Here is a 24,965-nt window from a genome sequence, read left to right as displayed (position 1 = left end):
GAGAAATATTACCCATGAGAACGTTAAGAATTAATTATTTATCTCAACTTTTCAATCCAGCTACACCCAGGAGATTTTATCATTCCTCCTTCACTCATCATCTTTCTCACCCTCTCAGCATCATCCCATTTATTTATTTCTGCGTAAGTATTTGCTAAAAGCACATAATTTCCGGCATCATGCGGCTCTATTTTGAAGAGATGCATTGCTGCGATCTCACTCAATTTGGTATTACCATGAACCTTGCAAGCTCCTAACAAAGAGCCCCAGATCTTTGCATCAGCAGCACCAATGGTGTATATTATAAGATTGTACGCCTTTTCAAGCTGCCCAGCCCTTCCAAGAAGGTCAACCATGCAAGCATAGTGCTCCTTAAGTGGCTCGATCCCGAAGACCCGAGTCATGAGCTCAAAATATTGGCACCCTTCCTCAATCAGTCCTACATGGCTACATGCATTGAGGAGACCGACGAATGTTACCTGGTTCGGTCTTATTCCTTCTTTTTGCATCTCTGAGAAGAGATTCATGGCATCCTCGGCCTTTCCATGGTCGGCAAGAGCGGCGATCAGTGCGCTATAAGATATGACATCTCTGATACTCATTCTGTTAAATTCTCTCCATGCCTGTTCTATGTCCCCGCATTTGGAATGCATATGGATCAATGCATTGGATACAAAGAGTGTCCTCTCTGAAAGTGTTTGATAAATGAGGAAACATCAGCAATACAAAAGGGAAGAAGAACATGACATCGATAGAAAAGAAAGCATGCCATTATTTATAGAATTGATTCAATGAAAACTCACCACAACATCCTTCCTCCACGTGCTTTGCTAATGTGGCTGCAACTTCATTATCCCCAAGTTGTGTACAAGCTGAAATAGCTCCAACCATTGCCACCTCATTGACTGTCACTTTTTCTTCCCTCATTTTCTTATACATCTCAATGGCTTCCTTTGCATAGCCATTCTGTGCATAACAAGCCACCATTGCTGCCCAACATGATGCATCTGCCATCTGTGTCTCTTCGAAAACTATCTTGGCTTCCAAAACATTACCACACTTCCCATAACCTGCTATCATAGCCACCCATGCCACTGAATCTTTCTCCACCATTTTTTCATACAATTCCTTTGCTGTTTCCATATCACCATTGTTTGCGTACCCAGCAACCATTGTAGTCCAAGAAACTGCATTGCGCTGCTCCATGTTATCAAACAACCACCGCGCCTCACCCATCAATCCCATCTTTGAATACCCACAAACCATGGCCGTCCAAGCAACCAAGTCTTTATCATCCATCCTATCAAAGATGTCCCTTGCATCCAGTACAAGCCCACATTTTGCATACATATGAAGAAGTGCAGTTTGCACTATCTTGTTTCCCAAGAAACCATACTGCACAACCCTTGCGTGGACTTGTTTCCCTTCAAAAAGTGCCGGAACACGAGCACATGCATTGAGAACTGAAGAGAAGGTGAACCCAGACGGCAATACGCCAACCCGGTGCATTTTAGCATATAAAGTGATGGATTGACCAAAATGATCATGAAGCACATGGGAATGTATGAGGGAGGTCCAAAGAAACTGGTTCCTACACTTGGGTATTTGGTCGAACAGGTAATGGGCATAACGAAGGTTGTCGCCAGGGAATTGTAGGAGCCGCTTGAGCAACTGAACCAAGATATGGTAGCGGTGGTTGGGTTTAGTTGGGGATTTGAGTAGGAGAGTGTGGATTTGTTTAAGTTGGTTTAGGGTATTGCTAACGTACAGGTAATGGGTGACAAGATTATAAAAGGGTTGGTTTGTACCAAGTAGGGAGACCTCGAAGGAGGGAATGAACTTGTTAGTCATGAATTTTCACTCATGTCCTTCTATCACAGGAGTTTGCGAGAATTAAGACACTGGATTTTTTTGCTCAAGCTTATTTAGTCTGGACGTTTATTTACAAAGGTTATGAATCGATGAATTCAGGAATATGAGATCAAATGAATGGTTGTGGGTTAACTACCGCGTATAGCCGGGCGGCTATACTCTTTATATTAAAAAAAAAGACCCGCCTGCGCACTACGTCCGCCACGTGTCAAAAGTAGTTTCGCCGAGCGCCTATACTATTTTTTATTTAAAAACACCGGGTAGAGCCGACCGGCTCTGCTCTCTAAGTATATAAGTATAGCCGAACGGCTATACCATTTTTTATAAAAACCTTAGCATGGCCGTGCGGCTATACGGGGGTTTTTAAAATAAAAAGAGTAGCCGATCGGCGATATTATTTCTAATTTAAAAGTGTAAAAATAGTATAGCCGATCGGCTATACTATAATAAAAATCGTGGTATAGCCGCTCGCTAATTACGGTATAGCCGCGGCCATACTATTTATTTTTTCTAGCGCCGCCGCCACGTGTCAAAATAGTATCGCCGGTTGGCTATACTGTTTTTTATTTAGAAAACCACTGGTATAGCCGCCCGGCTATACGATTTATAATTAAAAAAATACCAGCCGCCTCAAAATGGTATAGCCGGGCTATACCGGTTTATAGAAAAGATTTCATAGTATAGCCGATCGGCTATATGATTCATTTTTTTCGCAATTAAGGGGACCCGCCTGGAGTCTAGCGCCAGTTTCGCCACGTGTCAAAATAGATAGTATAGCCGCCTGGATATACGCTTTTTATTAAAAAAACACCGCGTATAGCCGCCCGGCTAAACTATTTATAAAAAAAACGTTTGGCGTTTAATAATACTAGATTGCCAGTTTAGCTCACATGCAAGTATATATGGACCTCTGTTCCAACTTGACAGTTTCCCATAACATAACATGTGGGGAACATATTTTAAACATATGTTTCTAACTCAAGTGGTAGATGCCACCAAACAATTTTCTGCACAAAACAGAGTTATTCTTGAGTTTTGCAGTTCTTGTGGCGAAGCTAGTGTTATGACGAGTTTCCATCCTTCAAGGATTTAATTCATGTGCATCGATACACTTGTAGATGTCTTCTCGCTTTTGATCATCAAGTGGGAGACTCTTTCTGCATAATTCCATACAACATCTATCAGAAAAAATGAGCACAACATAATACATTAACTACAAATTTCAATTCACCTTTGGAGCTGAATATTAGAGTAATCAATCTCCGCAATGACAGTAGTTTCCTCATGCCCTGAAGTAACAATTATCTCTCCAGACTGCCAATTCACAAAAAAAAGAAGGAACAATCGCTAAAGCTTTTGTTCATGCATATAGGAAACAATTGACCATTTTTAGAATTTACAGTACCGGTCCAACTAGAGTGGAATGGCCCCAAGTTGCATAAGAACCGGTAGAGTTTCGAGCGGGTGAGCAAGTTGCCACAAATAACTAAAAACATTGATGGTCATGTTAGAAGAACTTTTGGGCTGTCAGAACAATAGAAAATTTATGGCGACAGAGTCGGTCTTTAAGCACCTGGTTATCGACGGCCCTGAAGAAAGGGAAGGATTTGTAATTAGTGCAGAGGAAGTATTGTAGTTGTAGGAAATAAGCTCAGAATATGTGGAATGTTGGCAGCAAGGACAGAAGGGAAGAGTGAGTTTTCCTTATGTTAAGAACAAGAAAAACACAATCAACTTCAAAATGTCTAAACTACTCTAATCTATGGGGGAGGGGATTGAACTGGGTGCAAGGAGACAGGCACACTGCCCTAGCCAACTGGCCTAACCCACATTTGCAACTTCGAAGTGGTTAGTTGTCCAGAAAGCATTAACAAGCAAAGATGCTAGAAGTATGTGAGTGATAAAGTCTGGCCCGAAGTAAGTCAAGCATTATGGAATGGCAGTAATAATCTGATTCTATCAATATCTATGCAATGTCTTTGCGTTTGTGAAATGCAACTGGATCATGTGCATCATGTCATATAAGGCTGAGAAAACCTTGAGGAAAAAGAACCAATCTTTTGGGGTTCATACAAAGAATCCTGTCTACAAGGCATATAATCAATCTTACCTAGCTCTCTGTACCAGCTCCCACAACAATTCACCAGTGCTCACGTTGAATGCCCCAGGATAGCATATGATGTCAACCCCTTGCATTTACCACAACCATTTTGAAATTTGAAATATGGATTTAAGATGCTGAAAACCACAATTTAACCAAACCCAGTACCTCTTTTCCTGTATAATGCAGCAAGTTCAGGAAATCGTATATCATGACAAATTCCTATTCCGATTCGACCAACTTCTGCATATGTGCAAATTGCTAATCAGTTGCTTAACTCAGAGACATAGGAGATGTGAAAGTTTAACATCTTATGTTCCCTCAAAAAAAGTTTAGGACAACTTCAGATGCTTACCTGTGTCCACAATGGTAGGTTGATCCCCTGCAGTGAAGGTGTCAGATTCCTTGAATGAAATCTCTCCTGGAATGTCAATGTCAAACAGATGTATCTGCAAAGCAACACCATCATCAACCTTTCAAAGGTTCTATCTTACTTTATCCTCCTAATTTACAGCCAAACGATATCGAATTTGATGTGCTTACTTTCCTGTGCTTAGCTTTCAGCTTTCCATCTGGTCCAAATATGCAGCAAGTATTGTACAACCGACCATGATCCCATTCAGGCAAAGATCCTCCTATGATTGTGATCCCATGGCAACAAGCAGCTTCAGATAACATGGACAATGTTGGCGAGGCATCTCTATTGTCAAAATCCTCAGCATATTTTGCAAAATAATCACTTGAATAAGGACAGTTCCACATTTCCTTTCACAGAAAGTGCAAACCAAACAAACATGAATTTAAGGGTCCTGAGGAACTTTTAACAAATATTTATTCAAACAACTTGGCTACAACCACATGGGTAGCTAACTCACTGGTAAAACAAGCAGCTTTGCACCTTGCTCGACAGAAAATCTTATCAAACGAGAGGCACGATCAAGATTCTGGCTCTTGTCTGAAGTAACTGACAACTGACAGAGAGCAATCTTAAACTGTCCCATAACAAAAACAGTTTTAATTAACATACATTTGCATGTATTTCCTACTATGAAACTAGCAAAGAGCAATTTTTATGATCAAGAACACATTTAATATGGGAAACATTTAGCTATAGTTCAAATGTTGGACATGAAAGGTTTCCAACTTAGCTATAGTTCAATATAACTAGTACTGAAATCAAACCTTGGTAATATTGGGGAGTTGAAATGGATTTGGGGCATCAGCCATGGTGAGATTCCTGGTGGTCCAAAGAGATGCCATCACAAACCAAAGTAGTTTAGTGAATTCAAACCAAAAGGAAACCCTTTTTTTATTTGACTTGTCAATTGACAACCTCTTTACAATTTTGTGCAGGCAATTTTTCTAACTTATCTCATGATTTTAAATTATTAAACATGCAAGACCCCAAGTTTTGGAGAAATTTTTGTAGGTACCTGGTACACAAGCTGGCTCGTGTACCCACCAATAGAAATAAGACACGTGTAATAATTTATTTTTAGCCTTAAAATTGCAGTAACTTTTAACTCTGTTAACTTTTTAACTCCGTCAACCTTTTGCTGCAATCGAGAATCTTTTAATTTTTAATTTATCAATTTTTCAAACAAAACCCTAAAGATACAACTTTAATCTGACAATAACCCTTTTGCCGTCAAATACACAAGCCTGCTGTACGTGTTCAGCTACTCAATCCATGGACAAAGAAATAGATGATTTGTGCTCCTGTTGGAGAGACAGATGCAGAAAACCAATTTCGACCCATATGCAGCAAATGATTTGAACAATTTCGACCCATATGCAGCGAAAGCCCAATGGAAAAGACAGAGTTAAAAGGCTGACGGAGTTAAAAAGCTAACTGAGTTAAAAGCCAGCTGGTGTACCGGATACCTACAAAAATTTCTCCAAGTTTTGTTTCTTTATGTAAAAGAAAAAATGTTGGGACAAGATAGAGTCTAACAATCATGTACGCCAGCACACCAAGCACTAAGCACCATATACTGTACTTTAATTGGCCCTTTTTTTATGCTAAATTTCAAACATTTACTAACCCAAAATCAAAATAAACCACTTGTAGCAAATCTTGGTTGGATCGATGTTTATCCCTATATGATGGGACCATCCGATCAAATTGAGGAGGACAAGCAGCATATACGTATGGTGTCAATGTCTGGATTATTATTCACTAGCCGAATTCTTTGAAACTAACATACTTGTAAGTATTGAATGACATAACATGCGGGATATTTAGAATTTATATTATACATATAGCTTCGGTTGAGGGATTTCTCAAATAAGTTTATTTGAGGACACTTTATAGAGCTCACCACATAATGTATTTCAATGATCCGAATCTATTTTTAGATATTACTTCAAAGATCATCTCGGCAAAAAATCACGTAAATTCGAAACTATTTGACCACTCAATTAGATGGTTGTTGTTGACGTGAGTTAACTTACTAAATCAAGGAGATTTATTTCTTAAGTTAATTATGTGATTTACTTCCTTATTTTATATAATTGACACATCCTTGTATAATTATGAGATATTCTCATAATTAATTACTGTATTTATTTCCTTGTAAACTCTTATGTATACCTCCTTATGGAAAAGAATACAATTAACCTAAAGTATTCAAACCATATTCATACTTTAACAGTTGTAATTATAGTCTTTTCTTGAATCACCGTGTTTATTTATTTTGTTGGTCTCAATTAGATGTTTTAATAAATTTGCTTTTTTTGTTTTTGTTTTTGTTTTTGCAAGGAGGAACTATGAATGAACACTTGAAAAATAAACGGTTTGGATCGTTGAAAAAAAAAATAGAGGACTCGTAAAGGGTGTCCCCCAATAGAAGGGTACTGAGAGAAAAAATTGCATAATAGTTTTAAATGTGTTTGCTCAACATATTGTAAAATGTAGACTGACAAAGAACCAAAATACATAGCTTAAACACAGTCCAAAACCCAAGTAATTAGACTAATTACAGATCTAGAACGGAGGAATGAATCTAGACACTAGTATTACTAAGATTCATATCCTTTTCCACCACCTTTCTGGTCCATGCAGTTTGGTTTGGAGGAGTTTAAAAAAAAAACTAAATTTGGCTTAAGAACCCACAAAAACAGTGAGTTGAAAATTTCCATGTCATATTGTAAATCTCATCATCCCATGCACCTTGGAGCCTCAATAAATATTCTCAGCCCTGTCACGTTCACACCCCCCTTGTAACTCGGCATCGACAAGAAACCAATCAAGTTCTCATATCATTACTATGTCTTTGTGCAAATCGGATCAATGGCCAATATTAATTCAATATCCTAATCAACTTTTGGATTAATTAGTTATTATTAATATATATTTATATCCCCTAAGCACCCCTCCCTCTGCCTCCTAAGAATTATACCATTACTGGTCTGCTAAACCTAAAAACCCCATGCGGCCATCACTCTCATCAGGCATTGTGGTAATTGGTCTGCTGACCATTTCAGTTCTAGTGTTGATTCTTTCTATAGTTGGATGGTACGTATATCGTAACCGTATACTATCGTATACTCCAACAGGCAACGAACCGATTCAGAAGATCGAAGGCACCGTCGATAGGAGGTTGAAGCCGGATTTAATCACATTCAATTATAAGAGTGATGATCAAACTGATCGTGAAGAAGAAGGTTCAAATTGTGATGAAACTCGGGGTGTTCAATGTGGGGTGTGCTTGAGAGGTTTAGAAAATGAGCAACTTCGTGAGGCAGCTGCCAAAATGCAAGCACACCTTCCACGCACCTTGTATTGACACTTGGCTTCACTCTCATTATGGCTGCCCCCTCTGCCGTACTCTCATTGACCGGCTGCCTTCTGATGATGACGCGGCATTGGCTACACCTCCTGACCATGAGAAGATTTCCCAGGAGGTGACACCAGTAGACAATATCAGAATTTCAATGTTATCTGCCTCAATCATCTAGAGATTATATGGCCTTCTGCTTTTTTTTTTTTTGCTTTTTTTTTGTTTTTTGTGTGGAAAAGTTCATATTGAAATGAAAGCTTCATTCCCAAGTTTCTGCATTAACAAGGAAGATGTTGATGAATCGTTCTCCAGTAAGGATGTCCTTGTTATTCTTATTTTTTAAAGGATTATTTATTTACAACATGACCTCATCATCAAGTGATGAATAATATGTACAGCACCAGATTCTCTACTTATATCCAAAATTTCATTATTGTTTTGTTTTGTTTTTTTTAATACAAGCGAGTGCTTGGGGGAGGGGATTTACACAAATATTTATTGGGTGCCTAAAGATTTTGAACATCTACCCTCATGCTTGGAAGTGATAGGAACTCAACCAACTGAGCTATGCCAAAATTTCATTGTTTTAACTAAGCTCAAGTGAGGTTGAGATTTGTAGGTAGAAAAAGAGAGATCTTAAGTTCAAATAATTTAGTCCAAGCCATACGAATATTTTAGCCCAATTCCCAAAGAACATGGGCCCAGAGTGACAAGCCCATGAACAAACGACATGTGGTTCTTGAAACCAGAATATTTCACACATTGCAATCTAGTCGTGGTTTTGTTTTTGTTTTGTGTTTTTAACTCGTGATTTTGCTGCACCTAGTCGAAGCTGTGTGTGTGTCACATCATAATTGAAGGTGGCCAGGTCAACTGTTTGGGTCAACGAATCCCATCCCACTTCATTTTCATTCTGAGGGAAAAAAGTCTTAAACTGACAACAATAATTTGGTATGGGCATAGTCTCCTCCTGCATGCTGCAGCCAGCCGCCCTGCAAATGCAACTAGCAGCAGCTAGTCTTCTTCAAAGCTTCAAATCCAAGCAACAAAGACACCTGCCTAAATTCCCTCTCATCATATATTGGAACTTTGGAGCTTCCATTCATGTAAACAGGGACATGATTTTGAACCCACTAAGGGTAAATTGGTAATTGACAAATATGCTTTCCATTGCATTGCATGCACATGTCGTTGCACAATTTGAGTTAGGACAGTTCTCAACTGTGCTCTGCTAAACCTAGTTCTAGTCTCAATCAAAATGACTTCTGAGTTGATGTTTAAACAAATCAATTGCTTTCATTTCTTTCTTTGGTTGTGTATGTGCATCTTTATACCAATCTGATTGGATTTGCAGGACACTAGGGTTTGGTTTAGATTGCAACTACTCGGCTAGTAATCACTGTACCATTCTAAGTTTCATTTCTGTTGATGATAATGCTGCTTGAAAGTGAGTTCAAAAAGATTTCTTAATGTGGAAAATTATTGGTGCACAAGTTTTCCTTTCTTCTGTTGTATACAAACTATTAGGTTTAAAACGTTGAGAGTGTGAATCTTGTATCGAAGAATTAAAGTTTCGCTTAATAGTTTAAATGATCCCGGATTCTCCATTCATTGCTAATTGATTTTGGGTTGGATGCTCACATCACATGGTATCAAAGCATGATATCCACATGTTGAAACCAACGACCCACATGCTCCCATGCCACCTAATATGGATTGTCCACTTGTTAAGAGTATGCATATCCCACGTCGAGATCTCAAAGCATATTACCTACAAGTGTAAATGGTCCAGGACTTCACCTATATCCCCAATTGGTTAAGGGTTTTAGGTTAATGGGGAAGAAATAAATGTTTATTTTGATTGCTTTGAAAATTCAAAGTATGTATAGCTATTGCTTTATAGAGGAATGTGTGAATTGATAATGACATTTCCATGTGTGCGTATATAATTTTTCAAGGCAGACCAGAAATGGTGCTTAGACTGAGACTGTAACGCTAAATTTAGCACGATGTTAAAAAGGCGTGTATAGTGGGAATTGCACTGTCCACACACACACAACACTAGGGCTTCTCATCTCATCTGTCAACATTATCCTGAAACTTACGATTCAAAGAGAGAATCTTGGAGGAATGGTGACTGGCCACATTTTTTTTTCTTTCTCGGTGGCTTTTTCTCAGTACCCAAGCAACCTCTCTAAGGCCTGTTGCTTTCACCAGAACATCACAGTCGTTGCTTTAATTCAATTTCCACGCCACCCTTTTGCAAAAAATTATGGCACAAATTAAGTATAACTTGTCCTTGTATCTCAGGAAATCCCACATAGTTTTCATTGCAGTTTTTGTCATCATTGAATGATTATGCCGCAGTTTAATTCTTGCCAGAAACTATGTTTAGCTTTGTGTTCTGAAATAGAAGGAAGAAAAAGACTGCGAGAGTTCTTACTGTAGGCATTGGTTCAATTCTAGTTAGTCAAGAACAAAGGATGTTGCTCTAAAATGAACCAATTCAAAGTAGAAAATGAGTTCTGCTATAGGCCACATGATGAAGACCAGGGCATTTTGAAAATTGAAAGGGCTTTTACAAAGATATGCCAAACTCTTATATTATGAACTACGCATTGGTTTGGTGATTTCTAACAAATTTAGCTCCATCCAATTATTTTTTTCATTAATAGAGGAATGATAATTCGAATTTGAGATCTCATCTAACATCGAGAATAGAAGTACAACCATAATCCATAATCCATAATCCAACTTTTATATTAAAATTTTATTACATATGTGAATTAGACCAGTTAATCATAACAGTATACCATACACCCGATTTCGATCAGTTTTACAGTAGCTCAATTCTTTTTGTTTTAGATCAATAAATAACTAAAGAGTTGTTCATATGGAACATAAATAAGTGAATCTAGCAAAGCTCCACCAAGAGTATGTTGGATCCAATCTCTCTCTCTCAAAATAAAGGGAAAAGAAAAGGCTGCATCCTCTCAGACTCTGTTTTTCCATTTCACAATCTTCTTGGGATCACCAAAATTCTCTCCACTTTCTCTTTTTACTCCCTCACACAAAAACAAACACCATTAATCACCTCACCACCTTCTTTTCTCTTTTACTAAAGCTGCCTTGTCTTGTCTCCCAACCCCTTCTTTTTTTCCTCTCCCTCCAAAACTCCCCCATCCCAAAACTACCCATCTCAAAAGAAGACACCCCATACAACTTCCAAGGTCAATTTCGTACTCTCACCCACCAAAGCTGACAGAGCCACAAGTAGCAAAGTAGTACAGGTGTCAGATCATGAGTGGTGTTGATTTTACTGCTAGGCAGTAGGGGGCATATGAGTTGATATTATAATTTATTTATTCTGTGTGTGGTCGCGTGTGACAGCGGATCTCATTGGGATCTGTGAGGACCTAGGAGGAGCTTGCACTCGTGTGAACGCCCGACATGTTGGCCCAGCCCACCACGTGCGGTGAAAAAGCCTTTTATAAAAGTCGCTGTAGACTGCGTTGCCTGCCTGCCTGCCAATTACCAAATCCAATTTGCTCATGCTGTACCACGCTTGGATTCCAGTGCTTTCTGCTCGCATAAAAAAACCCTAATGGGCCCACAGAGTTTTTATTTAATAAATATTTAGTTATATACTCATTCTTAATACTAAAATTATAAATAAATCCTACACCATTTTATTTATATAAACAAACCAAAAAAAAAAAATCAATGATAAAGCAAAATAAAAACTAATAATATATTTATAAATATAAATAATAATATATAATAAATGAAAAACCAACCCACCCACAACCCTACCTCACAGTCGATTTGCTACAAGAAATCTAGCCAAAAGATGCATCTTCCCAAGCCTTTACCCACCTCGTTCATTTACGAAATTCTTTTTGCTTCGCCTGAAAATAGATGGCCCCCATTCAACAAGTCGTTCAATATTTTCAAGCATTGCCTTTTTCATGAATGATGCCGGCTGGGTTTTAGAGGGAGGAGGTAGTGGGTGGGACTGCGTAATCTGTGTCGCCGGAAAATTTGGATTGTGGAGGGACTGGGTAATCTGGGTTTCGAGGGTGTTTTTCTTGGGAAGAAACAGAGGAGAGAAAGAGACGAGAGAGAGAGAGAGAGTCGGTTTTTTTTTTTCTTCCTATTTTCTAACTATTTTAGTTTTTATAATAATAATAATAAATTAAATAGTAAGTCACGTGACTTTTTTGACGGAAAAATGAATGAAATTCGAAAAAATGAACGGCGAGGACTAAATTGGCTATTTTAATTAATTCGAGGACTAAATTGATTGATTTTTTTTTAAAAAAAATTTAGAGATTAATTTCTACAAGGGTCATAATTCAGGAGGTAAAACGGCTGAAAATCTGGGGTTTTGTTTTAGGGATGGAACCTCAACTTTCTTCATGGTATCAAAGCGGGTTGTCCACATGTTAAAGTCCAACTGACACACGTACTCTACGTCACCCAAAATGCATTGTCCATGTGTTAAACTTGAAAATTCGTCACACGTGCGGGAACATGTGAGAATGTGAAGATAAAAAGTCATACTTTGGAATTTGGACTAGCTCAACTCCTTATAAGCCCTTAATAAGATTTTGCCCACAAATGAGAAATTAATGCTTAAATTTGAATGTGAGAGTGTGAATATGATGAGCAAAAGAGAAGGGTTGGAGAAAGGTTTTTTTCTTTTAAAAAGAAAATGCTATTTCTTTTAGACCACAAAAAAGGAAAAATCTTTGCTTGCATTGGATATATATTGGTTTGAAATGAGGGAGTTGAATTTGGATTTTACTGTGAATTGTTTTGTAAGACTTAGAAGAAGTGCTGATCTTCTATGTTAAGAAAATCCATATGTAGATTTGTTGCAAACCATTTGAACTAGTCATACTGAATTATTTTGTTATTTTTCTGCTAAAGACTTATATTATGCTATATCTTTTTCCCTTCACCTAAATTCTTACAAGTTCAGTTTCTTACAAATTCATGGTCTACTAAGTCTACTCATAAAAATATTATATGCAGCAAAGTAAATGTAGTTTTGTTTTGATTTGCTGAAATCACCAAACCACTTTTGTGGATATATCAGATTATATATATTAATTTTCCCCATCTTAGGTACCATCTTCTCACTTCAAAAGTCTATAAACTTTTTTCTTTTTTCACAACATGGGGTACTTTAACAACGAATTTAAATACAAAGGGACGGACTTATTGCATTGGTCAACTGGTCTAACCCACGTATGCATTACCTTCGTTTTTTTTTTGTGAATGTTAACCAATCAAGTACCATCTTGCAAGGCCTAAGAAATGTAATGGACAGAATTCAAGTAAATATTATTTGAATAATCCATGAACAAAAGAACAAACTTATAGACCACAAAGAATCACGACACAACAGATTTTATGACCTATATTTCTTTGTTGGCTTTCCCTCTAAAAAGAGTACATCTCAAATTATTGACAGCCATTATATTATTGCAAAATACAAACACAGATTATTGGTCTAATTCGTGTGACCCAACAGGCACCCTTGTACATGGACATGGCCAACCCCAGTGATCAGGTCGTTTGTGGTTTATACTTGGATTGGATCCTAGCCAGAATTGGTAAGAGCCACATACAAAATAAATGATTGATCGCATTTAATTTCTTAGTAATTAATTAATTAATTTGTTTTAATTGTGCCAGTGACTTGTGCACGGTTGGTAAGTGACATGACCATCCAAAGGCTAACCCTAGTGCTTCATGATGGCAACAAGTCGTTTTTATTAGAACATCGATGTTTCCTAATGGATGCTGCCAACCAACTCGGGCCATCCATATCCTAATATTTTTGTTGGAGAAACGACAATAAGTTTCAATTCATAGCTAGCTTTCCTTGGAAATTTGAGCAATTGGGTGGTTACAATGGAAGGGATTCAGAGTTCTTGGGTTGGGATATCAAAATTATACTATTAGGACATCCCCTCAAATTGTGTATAAAAACACATTTAAGAAGTAGGACGAGGGTTTATAACTCTAGTGGGAGAGTACTTATCGATACATAGATCTTCAACTTATTTTATATTGTGTTTACATATTAATCAGTTAATTCTATCCTTGTTTTATTTCAACCCTCCTAATTCCCTACATGTTTATTTATCGTTAAAAGCTATATGATATGAGTTTATTAAGAATAAACAACCTTGAAAGCATTATGGCTTAATTATTAACGATCGATTCTATGCTTGCAAAATAAATGGCAGGCATAACCAAATTGCATACTATGCCTGTTCTGCGGGCACTTTATGTGCATGCGAACGCAAAATTGTTTCTAGCCGAAAGCTTACCTTTTTATAGGCTTGTTAATGGTCAGACCGGAAAAGTTTTGTAATTAATTAGGGGCTGAGCGTTTTAAGATCCTGATTTAGGGTTAATATCCAATAAAAAATTGGTCAACGCATGGGTGGGTAGGTGGTCTCATAACCCACTATCATTCCATTGAGAACAACTTCTCCCACTTCACCTACCATATTATCACATACACAATCAAAACCCAACTCTCATCTCCTACTTCTTCCAACCAGAATAAATTAAATCTAATGTTTTAACTTAGAAAATCTTAACTCGTGCCAACGGGGTCTAGCCCCTAACAAAATAATGACCTAACAAAATAATGACCTTGATTTGCAGATCAATGATTTCATATTTAAACTTTCATGACATCTTGATAGTATGTGTGTGAAAAATCTTCCTCTCCTTATAGTTTAGATTATCGCTTATATTCAAAAAATTAATAATCTTAACTTGTAATTACATTGAAATTTTGACGCCAATGATTTTGGGATCCAAATGGATATTTTCCCTGCTCAAAAGGCATAATGGTTACTTTATTTTTAGAATCTTAATAGGTGTGGAATCGTTATGGATGAATATTAATCAACGAGATCAAAGCACTAACAAAATCATAATACTTATATCAATTATACCAAGTTACATTCCCAATCCCGGCCAGTTTTTCAATCTATATAGCCATTACAGCTCTATACCACTTTTGACCATAGGGCATATAGCCTTTTCTTTTCCTACAGTCCAAGCTAGCTTTTATAATATTGCGTCCTTAAAATAATTTTAGTTTAGAATGATGTTTTGATAATTTATTATTAGCATATCAAACTGTTATGATCTTGTGGTCCTCACAATTCTCTTACATGACTTGTTTCGTAGTATACTTTAGAGATCACAAAAGATAACAAGCTTGCTAACGAGGTCTAATCCAGTTTAAAAATGTCTTGACTTGTAGAGTAGGGATCTCATGTTCGAACTCCCATAGCATCTTAGTTTTCTGTGTGTGAAACATTCTCCTCCCTATTTAATTTAAACTATCACTTATACAAAAAAAAAGATAACAAACTTTTTTTTTTGGTCTGGTTAATTGTTAATTTCTTCCCAAAAATTCTCAGCAACCAAATTCTTCACATCGTCCAAAAAATTTCCCATGTGTTTGCATATTAAATTCAAAGAAAGTTTGTGCCTCCCTATAAAGTTGTCTCTCTCTCTCTCTCCTAACTTTTTCCTCAAACCACCTTATGTTCAAGTGAAGTAGCAGAAGATATATTTTTAAGTGTAATTGGTTCGAAACACAACTGTTAAAGCTTCTGTCTTTTGACATTTTGCATTTTGATCTGAGGTACTTGCCGCGCTTCTGAGCACCAATCATGGAGACCAAGCCAACAATAAAACCGACACCCAAAAAAAAAAAAAAAGAACCAGACATGGCTAAGTAAGATATATGTCTATCTGGTTTTCCTTTTTCTTAGTAAATTACATAAAAATATCATTTTTCTCATTACTATTTTAAATAAAACAGGCATCGAATGTGCTCTGCAAATGTTGAAAGCAGGTAATAAATAAATTGCGTATGCAAATTGTACCACGTCATCATACCAATCAACAATTCAACGGTATTTTTAATTTCAACACATGCAATGCCGATTAACAATTCAACAGTTTCTTTAATTTCAATACACATGCAATGGTGTTAAAACCAAAACAAATAATATTTCATTACAAAATTATATGAATGCATGAAGCCTTGTGAATCGTTAACCTCACTACCCTAATGATATTGTATGACTCTCATAAGTTTTTATATGTGATGGGTTTACTTTTGTTTCAATCAAATAATATTAGAATGAAGATTCGAACTTGAGACCTCAATTATAGAGATAAATGTTCTTAATTATTAGTTACGAGCTCCGGCTATCACTAGAGAGGTTGGGATATCCTTGCCTTCCATTATTATATGTATTAATTTGGGCTGGATACATAGGAGTAAAAACTAAAAGCTGGAAAAAGTTGAGAGATACCACAAAATATACATTGCTTTACACTGATATTGCATGGTGGTTTGAAAATGAAGTTTATGGGCAGTGTTTTAAGATATATATATATATATATATATATTCTTTTATATGGATATCCGAACGTTATTATCGTACGGACGTCATGTATTGTGTACTACTCCTCCTTGACTTTTTGTCTGTTTATAATAGCATCCGTATGATAATAATGTGCAAACATCCGGATAAAAAAATAACTATACATATATATATACTTGAAAATATCTTTAAAATGCTTTTTGAGCCAATCTCTTAGATTAGAATTAGAAGCCAACCGAATTTGACATGAAGGCTTGTAGATCGACCAGATCAAAGATTAGATCCTTTTGTCCACAGCTTTGGAGACCATACATTATCTCACTCTTTTCTTTCCCTTCAACTCATCATTCACATCATTTTTACTGCCGGTAAATCCATGCCGCCAGTGGATAACTTTAATAGAAATTTTAACCGAATAATATTTTTTTTATTTGTACAAACAAAGTATAATTAAAAACCGAAAAGTGGATTAACAAGATCCAGCTTTTTGACTATTAATCACTCCATATATATCGTATCAGATATGAGATATATCTCTCTCTCTCTCTATATATATATATATATATATATTTATGTATGTAGTGCATGAAGATGGTGTTATGTTCAAGTAAGGGAGGTCCCCACATGGTGATGAGAGAATGTGTAGAAAATCTGCCTTCGCTTTTAAGTACCTCACCTCATCTTCATCTCTTTATTTCTTTTTCCATTTTTCTTGTGAAACACAATGCCATCTTTAATTTTCACTCACCGTCTACGCTTGACGTGACTTGTCTTGCCTTGCCTTGTTGCAAGACCCTTAGCAATCAGAAAGATGAAATGCTCTGCCACTAAAACTATAAGCCTTTCTGCAGTATCTTGAATGTGTTCAAACATCATTTACTACATATGCAGCAAAACGGAAAATAGAAAAAGCCAAGAGATAATAGAAATTAATTAATATTATTTTCTGATGTAAACCCCCAAACCATTTACTCAAAAGAAGAAAAAAAATAGCTAATAAAATTCTCGCCAACTCTTTTTTTTTTTTTCCCTCCTACTAGAAATTACAAAATCAAACGATTAGAAATGGCTCGATTTCTGTCGAAAAAGGTAGTCTCATACACAGGCAATTCTTCACGGTACCTTTCTTCAACCCCGGCGGTATCCAACTCAAATAGATCAGAGCTTGCATAACTCTCTGCGTCATCATCTTCATCTTCTTCTTCAACATTCTTCTTCTGATAATTCTTCAACAACAAGTAATCTCTAGCAACTTGCTCAACTCTCCGACGGTGTTCGTCGTCGTCATCAACCTCCATTACGCAGCACTCAAACCTAATATCTTCAATTGTCGGAGGTTTCGCGGCTTTCTCAGCCGCCATTAAACCCGGCTCTGCTTCATGCAGAGTCTTCTGCCCACATGGCCGACAGTCCTCGTCCACAATCACACTCACAGGGCAGAACCTCACTGACCTTTTTGCGACATCTCCATTGTTGCTGGCGATGCCACTCAGCTCGCTTCTCGAAAGAGGCGTTTTTCGCAGACAAGACCTTGAAAACGAAGAGGCTGAGGAACAAGTGCTGCTCGAGTTTGAATGCCCCTGTTGTCCAGATTTTGAGGATGATTTTCTCTCCTCACCCAAATCGTATGATGGTTTTCTCTCCACACCCAAACCATCAATTTTGGACTTCTTCACATGCCCTGCATTAAACAGAGAGTTGAGAAAACTCGCGAGGCGGCCACCCGGCGAAATTGGCTGCCTCACCTTCTTCAAATCGCCGTAAATCTTCAGCGCTTTCGATTTCGTCTTCACGAAACTGTTCTCGTGCTTTGTCTTCTGTGAATTATGGTGATTTCTCTGCTCAAATTGAACCTTCTCGGATGAAATGCTGGTTCGAATTGGCTTAGGCCTGTGCATGCTGTAGCATGACGACGATGACCTCGATTTTGATCCGTACATGGACTCTGACTCGGATGAAGAAAACCCACCACCGCAGCTCGAGTCCGAAGAGCTGGAGCTCGAATTCAAAAGAAACTCATTACGATTGTAGCTCGACTTCTTCGTGTCAAAATCCGCCATGGAATTTCGTCGAACAGGTAAGGACTTATCAGTCACTTTCTTCTCCATCCACTTCTCGATCAAGCAGGCTCTTCGGAGGCTCATAATTTCGTGTTCCTGGTCTTCTTTGAAGAGGCCATGGCGGCCACTGGTAGTAGTAGCAGCAGCAGCTGTGGTGCTCTGTTTTTTCTTCGTGGTTTCTTTGTAGAAGATAAGGTGTTGTTGCTCTTCTCTTCTTGAAACTCCTTCACCGGTGTTGGGTTCGTCGATCGAACGGTAAATGCTGTCGAGGAGAGTGGAGGAGAAAGATGGGTTTTCTCTACTGTGTCGGTTGCTCCGAGCTTCTCGGTTTTTTTGCAGTGTTTTGATATCCCACTTCTCCATTTTTGTCTGGTTTTATACTTGTACAAGTACGAAATTGGGAAACAGTTGTACTGGGTTTTCAATGATATTCAATTATGGAGGTCTCTCTGTTTTGTCTGCTGTAAATTGAGAGAGAGAGAGAGAGAGAGAATATGGTAAGGCCAAAGATGATTATGGGAAGGACATTTTGAAGACAAAGACTCTTACTTTGCTCTGCTTTTGCTCTCTCATCACTGTGTCTGTGTGTGTGAGGCTAAAGAAGAAAGAAACAAAGAAAAGAAGGCATGGGCTTTGATGGGTTTTTGATGGCTTAGAGAGAGAGAGGGAAAGAGAGAGAGTAATGAAAACCAGAGGCCACGCCTGTTCGAACAGAGAAAACAGAGAGCACAAAGCAAAGTAGACCGATGAGAGAGAGGAGAGAGAGAGAGAGAGAGTGCGGATTCTCTTTTTTCACACGGTCTTATAAGAGAAGGGGAGCGAAAGGGCGAGCATGCAGAGTCCAAGCTGGAGTGGGGTCCAGCCTTGACAATGATGACGTGGTATATTATTTATTTGATTAATTAAATTTAAAAGGGATTCTCATAATTTCTGCCATTATTGGATTGGCTTCTACTTCTTCTTCTGCTTTGCCTCGCCTCGCTGCTCTCTCAAATACTCAGTTGAGATGACCCCAAGATTTGCTTTAAAGCTTTAAAGAAAATAAAGGGATATTAAGTATTGATTATTGTCTAGTGTAGGACATAAACACAAGATGTTGATACTAACGTTACCACACACCTTTTTATTCATTAATTAAGCTCCCTCTTTAATTGCTTTTAATTTTCCGATTTGTATAAAGGGAAATTTGCATAAATATCACCCGAACTTTTAGGCATGTGCGCCATTAGCACTTAAACTTTTTATTTTTATTTTTGACCACCTTAACTTTGTAAACTGTTTAATCCCTTTAAATTTAAGGGCATTTTTGTCAATTCACTATAATTACAAATAATTATAATATACCTATATATATAAAGCAAAAGGTAGAGAATGGTGAAACATTCAAAATACCAGAAAATGTCTTTGGTTAATTCAAACATTAAAAATTGAAATTATTAATTAAATGAAGATAATATGGTAAATTCACACTTTTTCATATTAAAAAAATTAAAATTAAAAGAAAAATAAATAATGAATCCTACTTTTATGGAACACAACTATCCATTATCTTTTTTTAATTCTAAAATTAAATTAAATTTTTTTTTTTTAAAAAAAAGCCTTTCAAGCGAAGCGTGTGCAGAGAGACTAGTATATTTAAAGCAAAAGGCAGAGAATGGTAAAACATTCAAAATACCAAAAAAATACCCTTGGTTAATGTAAATATTAAGAATTAAAATTATTAATTAAATGAGAATAATTCATATTAAAAAAATTTAAATTAAAAGAAAAATTCGATAATAGATCCTATTTTTATAGAACACAACTATTTATTATCTTTTTTAATTCTAAAATAAATTTTTAATTTTAAATAATAAAAACCTGTCGCAAGCACGTGTGGAAAGACTAGTAAAAAATTAAGGGAGATGGGAAGTAGAGGTTTTCCTACTTACCAAACAAGTTGACACTAATATTCAAAATTTTCCAACAAAAATCGAAAGGCTTTGGAGTTTTTTAACTTTGTAACAGAAGATTGCGGATTTAGGTCATTCTATTCAGGATTCCCATTCACATCCTCCCTTATGTGCAGATTCTGCTTGGCGCTGAGACTCTCTTGCCTTTGGATTGCATGCCCTCGAGGCTTCTCTCTGTACATTTCTGATTTTCTTTTTCTTTTTTTAAAAAAACATTGGAGGAAGATGATGATGGGTTTGGAAGGTGGGAATTGGGCGTGAACAGTTGTATGATTAAGAAGTAGAGTAGAGATAGAGAATTATTGCCCTTGCCCTAGCTGTTTTTGCATGCTTCAGTCAGCCTTGGACAGTCAACCAATGCGGCCTCACTTCAGCCATGGCTAAGACTTATATGACGACGATCACCTCAAAGCCCATAAATAAAACGACCAAGTTGTTAAAATTAATTGCTACCGTTGACAAATTTCTACTTTTTGGTAAACAAATCAAATCCATTATTACCAACTACCTGCTCTATACTATTGGTCCCAAAATTTCCTCCTTGTACCAATAAACATGTGATATATATAGAAATTATACTATGTGAACATTCGGACATTATTATCGTGCGAACGCTATGTATTTTGTACTATCTCTTTGCTTTCATGCATGTTTACATAAAGATTCGCACGATAATAACGTGTGTACATTCCAGATAAGAGAATAAATATATATATATATATATATACATGTGTAATATATTCATGAATGTATGTAACTTTTAGTTATGTTGAAAGTTGAAATGATATATTGATCTGAACAATTTTATAACCCCAAGTACCGATTAGAAGTTGGGTGTTCAACATGAATTCACAGTATGACAACACCATTAATCTGATAAAGTAGAATGAACTCGCCGGATTTAACTGTTGTAACTGCATTCAATATAAAGTCTCATGGCAGAAAAACACCCTTATAAGTATTTTGATTTATTATTAGCCAAAATGTGTTTTTAAGAGAGAGAGAGAGAGAGAGAGAGAGAGAGAGAAAGCATGTTGCATGTTCTTAGTGGGTAGTGCTTATTTGTACAATGATTGCACTCGTGGCTCTAAACTTTTCGGCCAGAGTGGTGAGCTAGAGATAGAGATCTAATTAGAAGACACCAAAACGAATAACTAAGTGAGCTTAGCTAGAAGTGATTTGATTAATCTATCAAAGGATTAGGACAAAGAGAGAATGTGTGTGTACATAGAAAAAAGAGAGAAAAAGTAAGATTAAGCTAATACACACTAAACAAACAAAAAGGCCTCCCAAAAGCAATGTGCGTGTGCCGTTGGCTCTTCTTCCCTTCCCTTCCCTTCCCTTTCCTCACACATGTATTCCCTTCAAGGCTTCAAGCTCAAGAAAATTCCTCATCATTGTATTCTCTACTTCGTGTATATTTATAATCCACAAAACCCTACTACTTTGCCCATATTAATCATGCTTTGCAGCCATGAAATCCCATTTCATATGCCAAAAGTTGACATATTAATCAACTAATGCGGTGGGGGTGGCTATCGAGTTTAAACATACACATGAACAAAAAGAAAATGGTGGGTAAAGATTTACACGCCAAGCTATAAATAGAAATCTGACTATCAAATTATTTAGTTGTTTTACCTTATGTTACACTCATGCAATGGGATTAATGTATTTGATTTGTACTTTATTACAAGTAAAATATTAATTTAGAGACGATATTGATATATTTTTTTATTGGTTCAAAACAATGAGAAAAGCGAAAATCGAACGTCTCAACTTAAATGTTTGATGTTATAAGTCCCACTTGCACTAGTGCATGCATAGATATAAAGCGTGTTGAATCCTCTCTCTCCGATAGTTTAAATTAGATTAAAGTAAAATATCGCTTGTTTATTATAAAAAAATAAAAAATAAAAAACTTTGAGCTTCCAATTCTTCATCAAATGTAGGTGGTTGATACATGCCCCTGTGGTCTACTGCTAGGTATATAATACGGAGTAGCTAGGCTTATTATGAAAAAGGATTGAGATTCCTTTCATTTCATGTCACGGGCATGGGGTTGATGTGAGAAGCATGAAGCAAGAAGATTCCATTCAGGTCATGGAATGACCAATTTGGGGTCCCAAAAACCAATTGAATGTAACATTGACATGGCCTAACCTGGAAAAAGTTCAATCTGTACCGCACACTCCCACCACCATCATCCCCACTCAAGAACGTATGAAGACAATACTCTTGGTGGATGTATATTTCAGTTTCCACTACCATCTAATCCAATTAAATCGATTAATTAGACATGTCCAAGGACATATATGGTACTATGTGGTGGGTGATTAGTGAAAACTCATATTTCAAATCAAAAGATTGTCTGAATTTTTACGTATAAACTTCTATAACTATTGAGGTAGAGCATTAATCCTCACACTCAAGACTTCAAATATGAATTCTCATAATAAAAAAAGAATTTTCTGAATCAAAATGGTTTATGAACTAGAAACCCCTTCTGATCCCTAAAGATTAGAAGTACGTAATGAAAACCTAATTTTCGGATTAGGGAAGCAAAAGATTCAATTTGTTTGGTGACATATTAACACAAAAGCGTTGTATATGGTGATTTAAACATTTATGCTTATGTTTCTTGTATGATAGCACATCAATTAATTTGTCCTACACATACTTATACGCACTCAGAATAGGACCATAAATTCCTTGATTTGATATTTTGGTCTTGTACATGCAACACCAACTTATGTACCCCCAAGTGGTGTTACGGTGAATCCACAAACATATGTGAAAAATTCAACGTATCAATCGACTTCATTTTCCATGAATGGAGTCTAACTCAGTGGAAAAAGACTTTGACTTGCACACTAATGATCTTAGATTCGAATCTCCATGACACTTTGCAGTATGTGTGAAAACACCCATTCCCCTTCCTAACTTCGGCCCCAAAAAAACAAATTCAACTTCATTTTTCTTTATTTTTTTTTCATTACCTCCCCCTATTTGTCATTATTTATCATCAACCATAAATCTTTTAAAAAAGAATGATGCTAACACCTCAACACTACACCACCATCCTGCGTACTTGGAAAGGATGGTTGAAATTTGTAAATTAATTTGGTCCATGCTTTTCCATCATTCTTCTCAATCTTTCTTTTCAACCTTGCATGGGTCACCCAACTCATAACGAGTAGCTCCTACTAAAACCATAGATTGCTTTGCCCCCATCTCAATCATCATATTGTAAAGCCAAGGCTACCGCATATTTACAACTCACAACTGCATAAACAACACACAACTATATAAAAATGCCTCGCCTGCACTATTGCTCATCATTCAATTCCTTAGCTATACTTAGGGTTTGATCTCTCTTTAACAAATGGGTCCTAGTTAATTATGTGTTATGTTATGTACTGATATTCAATGTGCATGATCTCAAAACTGTCATTGCAAACCTCCAACTTAATTTTCTCTTATTTGTAGCCGCTAGATCTTAAATCGCGGAATGACATCATTTTAACTATACAAACACAATATTTTTCTGCAAAATGTGTACACAACTTTATTTTCATTTAAAAAAGTTAACGTATAAATCAATTAACTCTTGGTGTAGTGATATTTCTCTTTTAATGTTATAAAATATCTCAACTTCGAAACCTAACAAGTTCGGATTTGGGAATCAATTATATCCAGAAAGGAAAAAAAAAATCATGAATGAAATAAAAAGGGTAGGTTATGGGAGCATGCGTGCGAAGGCATATATGAAAGAGGAGACGACCAACACCACCAGAAGTTACTGCAGATTTGGGACTCATTTGATATTGATTAAATGCTAGTTATTATATCTTTGAAAACCTTGTTTTCGTCTATTTATTTCATCATAAATAAGTTTTTATATATAATATTTTTATATTATTATTTTTTTCAAAGATGATTTATGAATGAAAACTTGAAAAATGAACGATTCATACCGTTAAAATACAATATCAAATGAGTCCCGCAATTCAGATGATGGAATATCACTTGTAATATTATTATAGGGTTAACCACACATTATATTCAGCATTTGAGGAAGATAACCTGTGAATGATTATGATAATATCACCACCAGCCTGAAGAAGGCAACTGAATTCCCAACGGCTGGATGAGCAAAATCATAGGCCATAGCCAGTGGATGCAGCAACTTGGGAAACAGAAAGCTCATCTGGATTTGCTTGGCTAACTTATAAACGTGGGGCTTCAGCTTTAGCCTTGTGGGGTTGTAGATAGCTTTGTCGTGTCGTGTGTGCAGAATCATGAAAGACATAACAAAAAAAAAACAAATTGGAGAAAAAAAAGTGAAGACTTGTGTTGGCAATCCCGAGGTAATGAGAACATTTCTAAGATCTCTTAAAGAGAGCAATGACACAAAGCATGAATGATAGCTGCCTCTCTCTTTCTCACTAGTAGAATAGAATGGAGAATGGGGAATGATAGAGAATAAAGCCACCTCTTCCCCTTCTTTCTTCTGCCAAAATCCCAGGTCATAACCATGTCTCTAGAGGAAATAAAGCACCCTTCTCCTTTTTCTCTTTTCTTTTATTTTACTGTAGAGAAAGCTACATTCGATTTCCTTTGGATTGTTCTTTCGAATACATTTTTTTTTCAGGAGAGACAATTTCTGACCGTTCATTGTACGTGAGCCTCACATGCACCAACGGTCAAAAATCACTTACATCCAGTCAAAAATGGCTTATGAACTCAGTAGACAGCTGAAC

General features: G+C 36.6%; 3 protein-coding genes and 1 long non-coding RNA gene across 4 annotated transcripts; all 4 read right to left on the bottom strand.

Moving 5' to 3' along the window:
• Positions 1 to 8: 8 nt before the first annotated feature.
• LOC103327649 (putative pentatricopeptide repeat-containing protein At5g37570) lies at positions 9 to 1,986 on the bottom strand. The gene is made up of 2 exons (XM_008229991.3): positions 804 to 1,986; positions 9 to 688 (listed from the first exon to the last, which is right to left on the bottom strand). Exons 1-2 carry the CDS (start codon positions 1,849 to 1,851, stop codon positions 39 to 41), a joined length of 1,698 nt encoding a protein of 565 aa, XP_008228213.2. The 5' UTR covers positions 1,852 to 1,986; the 3' UTR covers positions 9 to 38.
• Positions 1,987 to 2,712: 726 nt separating this feature from the next.
• LOC103327785 (omega-amidase, chloroplastic-like) lies at positions 2,713 to 5,314 on the bottom strand. Its single transcript, XM_089050991.1, has 10 exons — positions 5,156 to 5,314; positions 4,849 to 4,965; positions 4,517 to 4,738; positions 4,329 to 4,422; positions 4,142 to 4,216; positions 3,983 to 4,061; positions 3,446 to 3,461; positions 3,278 to 3,358; positions 3,104 to 3,186; positions 2,713 to 3,029 (listed from the first exon to the last, which is right to left on the bottom strand). Exons 1-10 carry the CDS (start codon positions 5,231 to 5,233, stop codon positions 2,954 to 2,956), a joined length of 921 nt encoding a protein of 306 aa, XP_088907117.1. The 5' UTR covers positions 5,234 to 5,314; the 3' UTR covers positions 2,713 to 2,953.
• Positions 5,315 to 10,402: 5,088 nt separating this feature from the next.
• LOC107880973 (uncharacterized) lies at positions 10,403 to 11,891 on the bottom strand. Its single transcript, XR_001677685.2, has 2 exons — positions 11,569 to 11,891; positions 10,403 to 11,356 (listed from the first exon to the last, which is right to left on the bottom strand). It is a non-coding gene; the product is annotated as an uncharacterized LOC107880973 (long non-coding RNA).
• A 5,219-nt stretch (positions 11,892 to 17,110) lies between these two features.
• Positions 17,111 to 19,028, bottom strand: LOC103327651 (protein BIG GRAIN 1-like B). The gene has a single exon (XM_008229993.2). The coding sequence runs from the start codon at positions 18,611 to 18,613 to the stop codon at positions 17,234 to 17,236; it is 1,380 nt and encodes a 459-aa protein (XP_008228215.2). The 5' UTR covers positions 18,614 to 19,028; the 3' UTR covers positions 17,111 to 17,233.
• Between the last annotated feature and the right edge of the window lie 5,937 nt (positions 19,029 to 24,965).

This window comes from Prunus mume, linkage group LG4 (assembly GCF_029339155.1).
Source record: "Prunus mume cultivar Tortuosa linkage group LG4, ASM2933915v1, whole genome shotgun sequence".
NCBI lineage: Eukaryota > Viridiplantae > Streptophyta > Magnoliopsida > Rosales > Rosaceae > Prunus > Prunus mume.
The sequence above is the reverse complement of the archived record's forward strand: the minus strand, read 5'-3'. Positions and strand labels throughout refer to the sequence as shown.